Genomic DNA, 11,623 nt, shown 5'->3' on the forward strand with positions numbered 1-11,623 from the left:
TGCATTGTGCATCGTGAATCAGCAGAGTGAACAGCAATGGACTGAGCACACAGCCCTGTGAGGTCCCAGTGCTCAGTGTGGTGGTGTTGGAGATGCTGTTCCCGATCCGGACTGACTGAAGTCTCCCAGTCAGGAAGTCCAGGATCCAGTTGCAGTGGGAGGTGTTCAGGCCCAGCAGGTTCAGCTTTCCAATCAGGTGCTGAGGAATGATTGTGTTGAATGCTGAACTGAAGTCTATGAACAGTATTCGAATATATATGTCCTTATTGTCCAGGTCAATCCAGTCAGGTGCTGAGGAATGATTGTGTTGAATGCTGAACTGAAGTCTATGAACAGTATTCGAATATATGTGTCTTTATTGTCGAGGTGGGTGAGGGCCAGATGGAGGGTGCTGGTGAGGGCGTCATCTGTTGAGCAGTTGGGGCGGTAAGTGAATTGCAGGGGGTCCAGTGAGAGGGGCAGCAGGGTCTTGATGTGCCTCATGACTAGCCCCTCGAAGCACTTCATGATGATGGGTGTAAGTGCAACGGGACGGTAGTGACACTGACGACTTCTTTGGCACGGGGGTGATGGTGGTGGCCTTGAAGCACGTCGGAACGACAGCGCTGCTCAGGGAGGTGTTGAAGATGTCTGTGAAAACATCCACCATCTGGTCTGCACATCCTCTGAGCACTCTGCCAGGAATGTTGTCTGGTCCAGCAGCCTTCCGCGGGTTGACTCTGTGTAGAGTCTTCCTCACATCGGCCGTGGTTAGGCACAGCACCTGGTCATTGGGAGGAGGGGTGGACTTCCTCGCCGTCACATCATTCTGCACCTCAAACTGAGCGTAGAAGTTGCTCAGCGCATCTGGGAGGGAGGCATCACTGTCACAGGCAGGTGATGTTGTCCTGTAGTTGGTGACGGCCTGCATGACCTGCCACATGTGCCACGTGTCTTAAGTCACATTAGGGGTTGAAAAAAACTCCTCAGGGACCTCCAGCCAGACCATGTTTTAGTTCCACTCCCAACACACCTTGGTCAGGTAATTGAGACCTGTAGAGACCTTGATTACCCAATTCAGGTGTATCAAGAACTGGGACATGGTCCCCATGAATACAAGGGAGAACTGGGCTAGGTAAAGAATCCAAGAAGTTAGATTGGGAGAGTTGGAGATTGAGGGTATTTTTTTATGTTGCAATCAGTAGAGTAGTCCCTGTCCTGCACATTAGTGTCTTCTCTGTTCCCAGCAAACTAATCAGCTGATTAAGAGCCTGAGTTGAGGTCTGTGTTACAGTACACTAAAAAATGTACAGAACTGGGTTGGGAACCTGTGCAGTAGAAACTTACCAATTGTCAAGGCAGAGCATGTGCTTGTTTCCATATGTCTTTGCATTGGACCTGCACACAGGGACATACTCACACGTGCACACTGGGTGGAGATATCTTTCGCAAGCAGTTGGTCAAAACAAAGTCATTACACAACACTGATACCTACACCAAGCAGAAGAGACAAATTGCTTATTCACCCACCTCCGCTGATTGACCGTTGCCTCGAACATCAGCTGCTCTAGTCAAAGCTAGAGGAAAACAGTGAAACAGTGAAATGATTTTTTTATTTTTTATTTTATTTATTTATTTTTTTTTGGAACACAAGGTTTGTCTGATGCTTCCTCAGACATTTTAGTGCCTTTGACATTTGTCTCTGCCTACCAACCTGACAATCATATTTGATAAATAGTGATAAACAGAATATATGACTTTTATCAGAGAGACACTGAGAGGCTTGTTTAAGCAATGAAACTAACAGATGTAAACAGATAAAAATGAATAATTATTTTTGTTTGATATTTTAAAAGTAAATATGTGTGTTTCCAATTGTGTAAAATGGATAATAAAAGAAATCCAATCATATGTATAGTGAAAGATGAGAGGACATTTATTGCACTTAACTGAGTAAACTACATCTGCAGATAGACAGCATCTGAAGGCATTTCTGTATAAACAAGGACTGCATTTTAACGAAATACATAAAAATATTTTTTGTAAAGTTCATTTCATTATTATGGCTGTATGATTATGTGAATGGTATATAACTGGTAAATGCATTCTTTTACTGAGGAAACCCTCCCACATTTTTAATTTCATGCATAATCTCTGCACAGTTAATAGAATCTGTAAAGGTCAAGTAAGTGTAGATGTGTAGAGTTTCAACTACAGAGCACACGAAAACCTAGAAGAGTGTTCAGTATAGGCCAGACTTTGACTTTTTAATTTTACTGTTTTCAGGAGTAGTCAAAACATGCATATTCTTAGCCCTGTTAGAGACTTGCACCAAACACTCTTTGGGAAAAAGGGTTCTCCAATGGTTATTTAAGGTTTATTGGATAAATAAGGTTTTTTTAGCTTCCCAAGCTTCACTCAGTTGGAGAGTTATAAATTTGTTTAGAGTGTAGGTCAAAATGGTCGTGAACATGAGATTTTTTTTTTTTTTTTTTTTTTTTTTTTTAAAACGTCTTTAAATTTTCTGCATTTGGACAGCATTAAATACCACGTATCTGCATTTGCTGAACATATGCTTATTGTATGTGTGATTACGCAATTACATAATGTCATTTAAAAAAAAAAATACATTGACAATCTAAAACAGGAGTGTCTTGCCTTGCTCCTGGACATAACTGCCGCTAGAGTTCCCCTAATTTATCACTCCTGATACAGCTGGTCAAGTTTTGTTAAATTAGGGCTTGAACTAGACTAAAATTAAAATTGATTAAATGAACACTATTAAAATTGTTCTCAGGAAAGTGTTGACATGCACACTGCTTAATGTAGGTCATTTACACTGTGTTTGGATAAAGTGTAATTTTTAAATGACAACTCTAGATCCACCTGTACCTGGCAAATCAGTAGCAAATAAACTTTTTTGCTTGTGACATTTATACCCTTGCACAGAAAATGTTATTAAATTTGTGCACTAAACACATATAGTTGTATGTGAAGAAGTTGCTTCTTGAGCATGGATGTCAATGACTCAGTACTATTACAGACACCACAGAATTCTATGCACCAGATCATGCAGAAATCTTCACTTCTTTAATACAGAATTTGGAATGAAAACCCAAAATTCACAGAAAAGGACAAATCTAAAACAGTAGGAAAACACATTCCATATTAACATTCCTGTCTTTTCACAGATTATAATCAGGACATGAATTATAATTCCAGCTCACACATACAATGAACATTTTAACACAGCTGAAGTGGTGGTGTGTTTCAACATTCCCCTGGTTTGACTATGTAAATGTCGGGCTGATTTTGCCTGTAGAAAAAAAAAAGAGAGAAAGTAATAAGTGCTGGGATTAAGCTTGATGCACTGCAATCATGAGATGCTCTTATTTGTCGTGTTCTTAGTTAAAACAAAGGATATTCAAGTCACATTAAGGTTACACAAAAAAAATAAATAAATAAAAATCTCAATGACAGCCAGCCAGATCAAGTTTTTGCTCAGCTCCCCTGTCCTGAACATTTTAGTGTTTTTCCTGCTCGTAATAAACCTGAGTTAGAGCAGGGGAAACACTAACATACAGAACAGGGTCAGGTCATTGAGACCTGTAGAGACCTTCATTACCCAGTTCAGGTGTATCAAGATCTAGGACATGGTCCCCATGAATACAAGGGAGAACTGGGCTAGGTAAAGAATCCAAGAAGTTAGATTGGGAGAGTTGGAGATTGAGGGTATTATTTTATGTTGCAATCAGTAGAGTACAGGTTCCCAACCCTGGTCCTGGAGTAGCCCCTGTCCTGCACATTAGTGTCTTCCCTGTTCCCAGCAAACTAATCAGCTGATTAAGAGCCTGAGTTGAGGTGTGTGTTACAGTACACTAAAAAAATGTACAGAACTGGGTTGGGAACCTGTGCAGTAGAAACTTACCGTTTTTCAGCGCAGAACGTGCATATGTTTCCATATGTCACCCCATCGGACCCGCACACAGGGACATACTCGCGCGTGCACACTGGGGAGGAATATCCGTCGCAAACACTCTGTAAAAACAAAGTCATTACACAACACTGATACCTACACCAAGCAGAAGAGACAAATTGCTTATTCACCCACCTCCGTTAATTGACTGTCGCCTCGAACAGCAGCTGCTCTAGTCCAAGCTAGAGGAAAAGAGTGGAAATACAGTTATTTCAGCCTATAAGCTACATACATACACCCACCCACCCATACACCCACATACATACATATATACATATACATAAACAAACCCCGGTGCGTTGGCGAGCGTCAACAACGCACCCTTTTACGCATAATGAGACTTTTTTAGTAGATAATTCTTGTCATGGCTAAACTTTATGTTCAAGTCTAGATTTATTAAACCCGTAATTAATACTAAATAGCGTCCCAAACCCATAGGCTATAGGGACAGGATGCTTTTGTCTGCACTTCATCTTATTAATTCAAACTTGTTAGACTATGTACAATGCCAAATACTACTTTAGACATGTTATAGTATACTTATTACAGGAAATATCCTACAAAAACAAAAGAAAAGAAAAGGAAAGAAAAGAAAAGGCTAATTTCACCGGTCTTACCAAGACCTTTCTATTATATATAAACGCTAAGAGACTCACCAGCCACAGAGAGAAGGACGAGAAAGAGCCGCACAAACATGATGAACTGACTGAGACGCTGTCAACACACCGGAATGAGGCTCAGGCCCGCGCGCGCGCCCATTTATCACTCTGCCGAGAGGCGGCGCTCGAGCTTTGAGCTTTTACAAAGATCATTAACGAGTCTTTTACCATCAAGTATAGCTATTTAAGATAAATAAAAAGGAAAGAAATGCTTTCGTTGTCGTTAGATACATTTTCCACCTCAGGTGAGAGTATTATCAGGGGGCATCTGTCACAGAAACACAAAAAAAACACTCTATAGGGTACAGTGCTAGACTGTTTTGCATGAAGAACCACATTGATGGGAATGATGGGAAATAGTATCTAACGGCTTTTCTAACGCGTTCTCCGACCTGGACAAACCTGAAAACGCATGAGTCAGTGAGTGATTCAGTGATTCAGTGAGTCAGTGAATCAGAGCACGCGGCTCAGGTCACTAAAGAGCCGACTCTATCAACTCCCAAACGGATCATTGTGTGTGTGTGTGTGTGTATATATATATATATATATATTACCCAACCAAAGTTTTTGCATTACATTTTGCATTGTTTGTTATTTAAAAAAATCAGTTTTTATATAAAAAATCTTTTTAGTTAAATGTTAAAACAGCACTTTGCTTTTCTTAACATACAAAGTGTGACCTAAATGTGATCCTACTTAAACAACTTTGGTACAGCTTTGGAAGATGGTTGGCAACACCACACAGGATTTTTATTTTTATTCAAAGGAATACTAATCCACCCTGCCCCCATATACTGTATATACTGGGCATGGTGGCTCAGTGGTTAGGCCTCGCCCCTCCGGGGTTGGGGGTTTGAATCCCGCCTCCACCCTGTGTGCACGGAGTTTGCATGTTCTCCCCTTGCTTTGGGGATTCCGTCCAGGTACTCCAGTTTCCTCCCCCAGTCCAAAGACATGCACTGTAGGCTGATTGGCATTTCCATATTGTCCATAGTGTATGAATGAGTGTGTGTGATTGTGCCCTGTGATGGGTTGGCACCCTGTCCCGGGTGTTCCCAGCCTTGAGTCCCTTGGGATATTCTCTGGGCTCTCCATGACCCTCTGTAGGATAAGCGGTACAATGTATGGATATATCCAGCGGTACAATGTATGGATATATCCAGGGGACTATATATGTGTGTATGTGGTTTGTGTTTTCATTATTCATTCCATACAATGTGTAACATCCCACTCCTGCACTACAGATAGCTACCAACGGTTTGAAAATCTGACTGTCTGTGAAAGTCTGTAACTGTCCATCTATGGAAGATCAATTGTAACAGCTGCTTTCCCTCATATTTATTCAGGAAGGTGCCATAATCTCTTTTTCCAGGGAGTCTCATTTGATTACATTCAAGCTTTACCACTGATTTATTTAGAGGTGTTTATTTTTGTGCATATGGTATAGGGATAGTAGTATTGCAAGTTATGCATAACAAGTTGCATACATATAACAATTGCATTGAAAACATAGAATATGGATAGTAAATCACTGATTCAGTCAGTATTGTGATATGTTGAGCCAATTGCAAACTATAATTGAATGCACAATTGTGTACAGTGTAGTGTGGAATCTATAAAAATCTATAGTTTATTCAATGGTGAAACGTAAGATGTTGAAAAAAAGTTGCAATTTCAATGTCGATTCGGTTTGCAAAATCAAAATCAACAGTGATTCAACCTTGATCCATGATGTTGACTCACCTGTGAATAAATGTTGAAATGCCAGCTGGGATATTTGCATTGAGAAATGCATTAAGCAATCCAAGTTTTAAGTGCCTACACTTATCCAGACATCTGTTTACATCACCAATGCACTATATTACATATTATAACAGGCAGATCTGTAGCCTCACACTGCCTTTCACACACAGATAAGAGTCAAATATCTATATGAGTGCCAGATAACTGTTGATAAGTAGGCTATCATTGCAAAATTTTTAATCACAGTTGCATTGTGTGTGATTAACATAGCATCACTGGATCTATTTTTTCCTCATTTAACAAACAAACAAGCAACTGTTTAGAAATGCAAGCCGACTCAAAGAGTCCACTCGGGCATGAACGACACATCATTAGTTCTGATTTTTTGCTGTAGTGCAAGGTGGGTCTGATCCTGGAGGATCCTACACTGCACATGTTCGTGTTTTCCATGCTTTGGCTTGAAAGACCTGTTCATTTGGTAATGGGTTGGATTAGGAGGGTTAGAGAAGGAAAAAAAACAGGATCAGGGTTGGGAAACACTGCTGTCTGTTAGAGTCCAGCTGATTTTAGTGATTTTCTTATGCTAGTAGACCTACTGATCCTGGCCATTAACTCCTGAGTTCAGTCAGATGTGTTTGTACAGGGAACTCTTTAAACGTGCTTACTTCTTGGACTTAAACTGCAGAAATACTGTATACAATGTGCTTAGACATTCAACATAATCTGCCTAGCAAGATTTTTTAAAATTGACTCTAAGGATAGATTTTAATAAGCACATCCCTACAGTACACTGCTAATGTAGGTGTCTGAAAAAAGTAAACCCCAGAACATATGCCCCTAAGCACACATGAGAGAAATATGACACACCCTTTTAATTTCTGTTCTCAAATCACCTAGTAATTTAGTAATAATTTGTTTCGCCATTTATACTTTTAAAACTCTCGTTTTGGATGCATTTTAGAACCAAGGTCACATGCAGGTGTCTTTCTTTTTGTCTGCATGATGTAAAGATCTTAGGATAGTCCCATCTGGGTATTTATTTTTTTTTTAAATCTATAGACAAAGTGTTCGGGACAGGAGTGATCAAATAGTAAACAATAAAGGAATGAAACACGGTTAAAAGTGTAAAAGCATCGCCAGGCCCCCTGTCCATGGATAATATGACTGGTTATAAGATTTGGATCAAGGAGAAAAAAAATTTCCAATCCTGACTGGGTTTAAATGTGCATTTAAACTGGATTGTTTAATTGCCCTATATACTGTACAAGTCAAATATTATAACTGTACACTAAATAAGTTGAACACAGTTTTTTGTGTCCAAAACTGAATGTACAGCAGGTCATTTTAACAATATCATACATTATAAAGTGTACAATTCACAATACAGGCACTGAAAAAGATTTACACTTTTGGATCAAGATACTGTTTTAAACATTACATGTGGAATAAAATTTAGATAACCAGCAGGATTTTTTATGCTGTAAGAGCAAATGACCGATACTCACTTAGGGTTTCAGGATGTTTTTTTTTTTCTGTGTGAATTTTCACCATAAACCACTGTTTAATTTTTGACAAATTTTAGAAACATTTCGATCTGAAAACCTGGAACTGATATAGAAGGCTCAGAATTATTTGTTAATGTTTATTTTGTATACATCTTTGTTTACACCGCAGAACTGTTGAATTCTCCATTCTGGTTGGTCAGAAGGTGTTGATTAATTTTCTATAACAGCTCTGCCACAATAGTTCATAGGGTCATATTAATGTGCTTATTCTAATACATTATCGTGTCTACAGTAATAAGACAGGAACTTGTACGGCAGATGCTCTACATAAAGAGACAAAAAAAAGATGTAACTTATGAAGTTTTCTGTGAGGAGACATTTATTCTCCATTTATGGAAGGAGCCTTCAGTGTCAGCACTTTGTAACAGGAAGAAGTAATGCTGTTCTTTTAAGTTAACCAGAGAAAAAGGCTTGAGAATGGAGGGCTTTGTGGCCTTGCACATCTTTTTGTCTCAATGTTGAGAGAGAGAGAGAGAGAGAGAAAATGTTTCTCGGACATGCTAGAGCCTGCTTTTTGCAAGCATTCCACAACATTAAATGCAACGCTGAACAGATAAAGAGTACAGAGTGTTCTTCAATAAATATAAAACTGATAGTGTTGGCAAAGTGTAAAGAAGAAGAACATTTTGTGAAGTGCTGTTATTTGAAAATACTGAAATTCAGGGTGGTAACGGATCACGCCGGCTCATTATTTTCCTAGAACAATATACCTCAGTGTATTTTATTCTTTCTCTCATTCTTGTATTTTCCATATTGAAAATATGTTTCTACTGAAGTAGAGTAGAACAGCTGTGGAGATTAGTCCAATTCTTCTACAGTTGTTTCTTTCATATGATACAAGACTGCTTGCCCAGTGTACTTGTGTAATGGGCAACAAATTACATACAATTTCTTAAAATATTTCTCCCTAATTTGTCACATCCGAGCTCTTCAAATGTTTGGGAGCATGACTGGAACTAACTGTTGGGCACAAGTTATCTAGAATATGCAACCAAGCTCAGTTCTAAAACGGTTCTCAGGAAAGTGTTGACGATTTATACTGAGTGTAATTTTTAAAAATATCTCTAGAACCACCTGCACCTTCAAATGAGTAGCAAAAACTTTTTTTGCTTGTGATGTTTATACCCTTGCACAGAACATGTTAAATTTACTGTGATGACCAAGTATAATTGTACATAAAGCTGCTGCTTAATGAGCATGGATTTCAATGGCTCAATATTATTACAGAAAACACATAATTCTGTGTACCCGATTGGTTGGAAATCTTCAGGTCTTTAATATATAATTATGAATTAAAACCCAAAACTTATAGGGAAAAGGACAAATCTAAAACAGGCATGAGAAAGGACATTCCATATTAAAAGACAGATTATAATCAGGACATGCATTATAATTCCAGCTCACACATACTCTGAACATTTCAGCACAGCTGTTTCAACATCCCCCTTTTTTGACTATGTAATTGTTGCGCTGATAAAACCTGTAGGAGAAAGAGAGAAAGTAATAAATGCTGGGATTAAACTTGATGCACTGCAATCATGAGATGCTCTCATTTGTTGTGTTCTTCATTAAAACAAAGGATATTCAAGTCACATTAGGGTCACAAAAATAAAAGTCTCAATGACAGCCAGCCAGATTGTGTTTTTGCTCAGCTCCCCTGTCCTGCACATTTTAGTGTTTTTCCTGCTCGTAATAAACCTGAGTTAGAAACACTAACATACAGAACAGGGTTTGAAAACTGTGCAAACTTACATGTTGTCAAAGCAGAGCATGCACTCGTTTGCATAGGTCTTCCCATCGGACCCGCACACAGGGTCATACTCGCGCGTGCACATTGGGAGGACATATCTTTTGCAAGCAGCCTGTCAAAACAAAGTTATTACACAACACTGAAACCTAGTAGCATGCCAAACAGACATGAGGTGACTTGAAAAAAGAAAAGAGAGAAAAAAAGCTTATCCACCCACCTCTGCTGATTGTGCATTCCTTGGAACAACAGCTGCTCTAGTCAAAGCTAGAGGAAAACAGTGAGGAGGTCAAGTTCATTTTTTTTTTTTTTTTTTTTTAATTAATAATCAATGATTGTATACAGAACATATGCCAAGGGATAATAGGCAAGGGTTCATTCATAGCCAAACAAAGTTCCAAAGCAAAATACTTAACCAAAATTAAAATATATATATATATATATATATATATATAAAAAAAGAGAGAGAAATTAAGGAAAACTGGTACATTATTCACTTACATAACACCCATCCCCTCAAAATATAAAGAACAACAACAACAAAAATTAAACAAAAACACCAAAATGTGAGCATACATTCTGAGTTTTAGTAACTTTGTCATTACCAGAGGTGGACAAAATTTTAATATAGATCCCAATCTCTCTTTGAAAGTGAGAAAAAAGTGGGTAATTTTTACCACCTTAATATTTTAAAAGTTGCATAGAAAATATTTATTTTCATATTGCTTTTCGAAAGTGACAAACCCAAACAGAACATTCTTAAAATAAAGCTGGAAGTCCTTATATATGAAATCCAGAATGAACTGACAAATGTCCTGCCAAAGTTTTCTTGTGTGATCACAGTACCAAAAGAGAAGGAAGAGAGTCTCTGGCTATGAATCACAAGAAGTACAATTCATATCCATATTCAATATAAATCTTGACACAACAAAAGATTTAACTGGATAGTAGCAGTGAATAAGTTTAAAAGAAATCTTTGACCCTTTCACAGCAGGTGCTTATTAGGAAGAGTCTAAACCCTACAAAATATCTTCCACTGACCTGTTCCAGTTTGCAATTACATGAGGAATAGAGACACTATCACTTTGAAAGAGAGCACCTATATTTCTATTATTTTTTTGATGTGAGAGATTTAAAACATTCTCCCTACATGTGTAAGGTCAAATTCAGTTCTTTATGCTGCTTAAGTTCTTTTACAATGCCCAAACTGTGTTAAAGTCTAGGTGTACTATGCTTGCATTTAATTCTACTATATACTATCCAACAAATATAGGAAATATGTACAGGCTACTTTTGTCTGTACTTATTAAATCAAACTTTTTAGGCTATGTACAATTCCACATACTACTATAGACAGGTTACTTAGAAAACAGCTTTGGAACTATCCAAAACAGGGGAAAAAAAAAAAACACATGAGCCAACATCACTAGTCTTACCAAAACTTTTATGTTATATATAAGAGCAGAGACTCACCAGCCACAGAGAGAAGCAAGAGAAAGATCCGCACAAACATGATGAACTGTCCGACACTGAGATCAGGCTGGAATGAGGGTCAGGTCCACGTATACACCCAGACACTCCACCTCTTATTTGTTCACGTCAGATGAGAGTATTCACAAAGTGCCTCTGTGACAAAACCACAAAAACCCCACTTTATAATTTCAGTGCTGAAAGACCACATTCTCTGAAACAGCCCCTGTCCTACACCTTTTAGTGTTTTCCCTGATCCCAACACACCTGATCTAATTAATCATCTAATTACCAGCCCTTCCTGAGTTGAAGTGGTTGTGTTGAGCAGGGAGAACACTGAAATGTGCAGGACAGTGGGTTCTCTCAGAATAGAATAAGCCCCTAAGCGAACATGAGAAAAATTACATGACAGACCCTATTAATCCTATTAAAATACACGTGTAAGATAATTTAGATAACCACCAGCCTTTTGATAATGGAAGAG

At 38.4% G+C, this 11,623-nt stretch overlaps 2 protein-coding genes across 2 annotated transcripts; both read right to left on the minus strand.

Moving 5' to 3' along the window:
- Nucleotides 1-3,047: 3,047 nt before the first annotated feature.
- On the minus strand, nt 3,048-4,754 carry LOC113542919 (protease inhibitor 2). The gene is made up of 4 exons (XM_026940773.3): nt 4,612-4,754; nt 4,091-4,137; nt 3,908-4,017; nt 3,048-3,295 (listed from the first exon to the last, which is right to left on the minus strand). The coding sequence occupies exons 1-4, from the start codon at nt 4,649-4,651 to the stop codon at nt 3,250-3,252; spliced, it is 243 nt and encodes an 80-aa protein (XP_026796574.3). The 5' UTR covers nt 4,652-4,754; the 3' UTR covers nt 3,048-3,249.
- A 4,420-nt stretch (nt 4,755-9,174) lies between these two features.
- On the minus strand, nt 9,175-11,353 carry LOC113542918 (trypsin inhibitor ClTI-1). The gene is made up of 4 exons (XM_026940772.3): nt 11,143-11,353; nt 9,890-9,936; nt 9,675-9,784; nt 9,175-9,402 (listed from the first exon to the last, which is right to left on the minus strand). Exons 1-4 carry the CDS (start codon nt 11,180-11,182, stop codon nt 9,357-9,359), a joined length of 243 nt encoding a protein of 80 aa, XP_026796573.3. The 5' UTR covers nt 11,183-11,353; the 3' UTR covers nt 9,175-9,356.
- Nucleotides 11,354-11,623: the final 270 nt, after the last annotated feature.

This window comes from Pangasianodon hypophthalmus, chromosome 7 (assembly GCF_027358585.1).
Source record: "Pangasianodon hypophthalmus isolate fPanHyp1 chromosome 7, fPanHyp1.pri, whole genome shotgun sequence".
Taxonomy (NCBI): Eukaryota; Metazoa; Chordata; class Actinopteri; order Siluriformes; family Pangasiidae; genus Pangasianodon; species Pangasianodon hypophthalmus.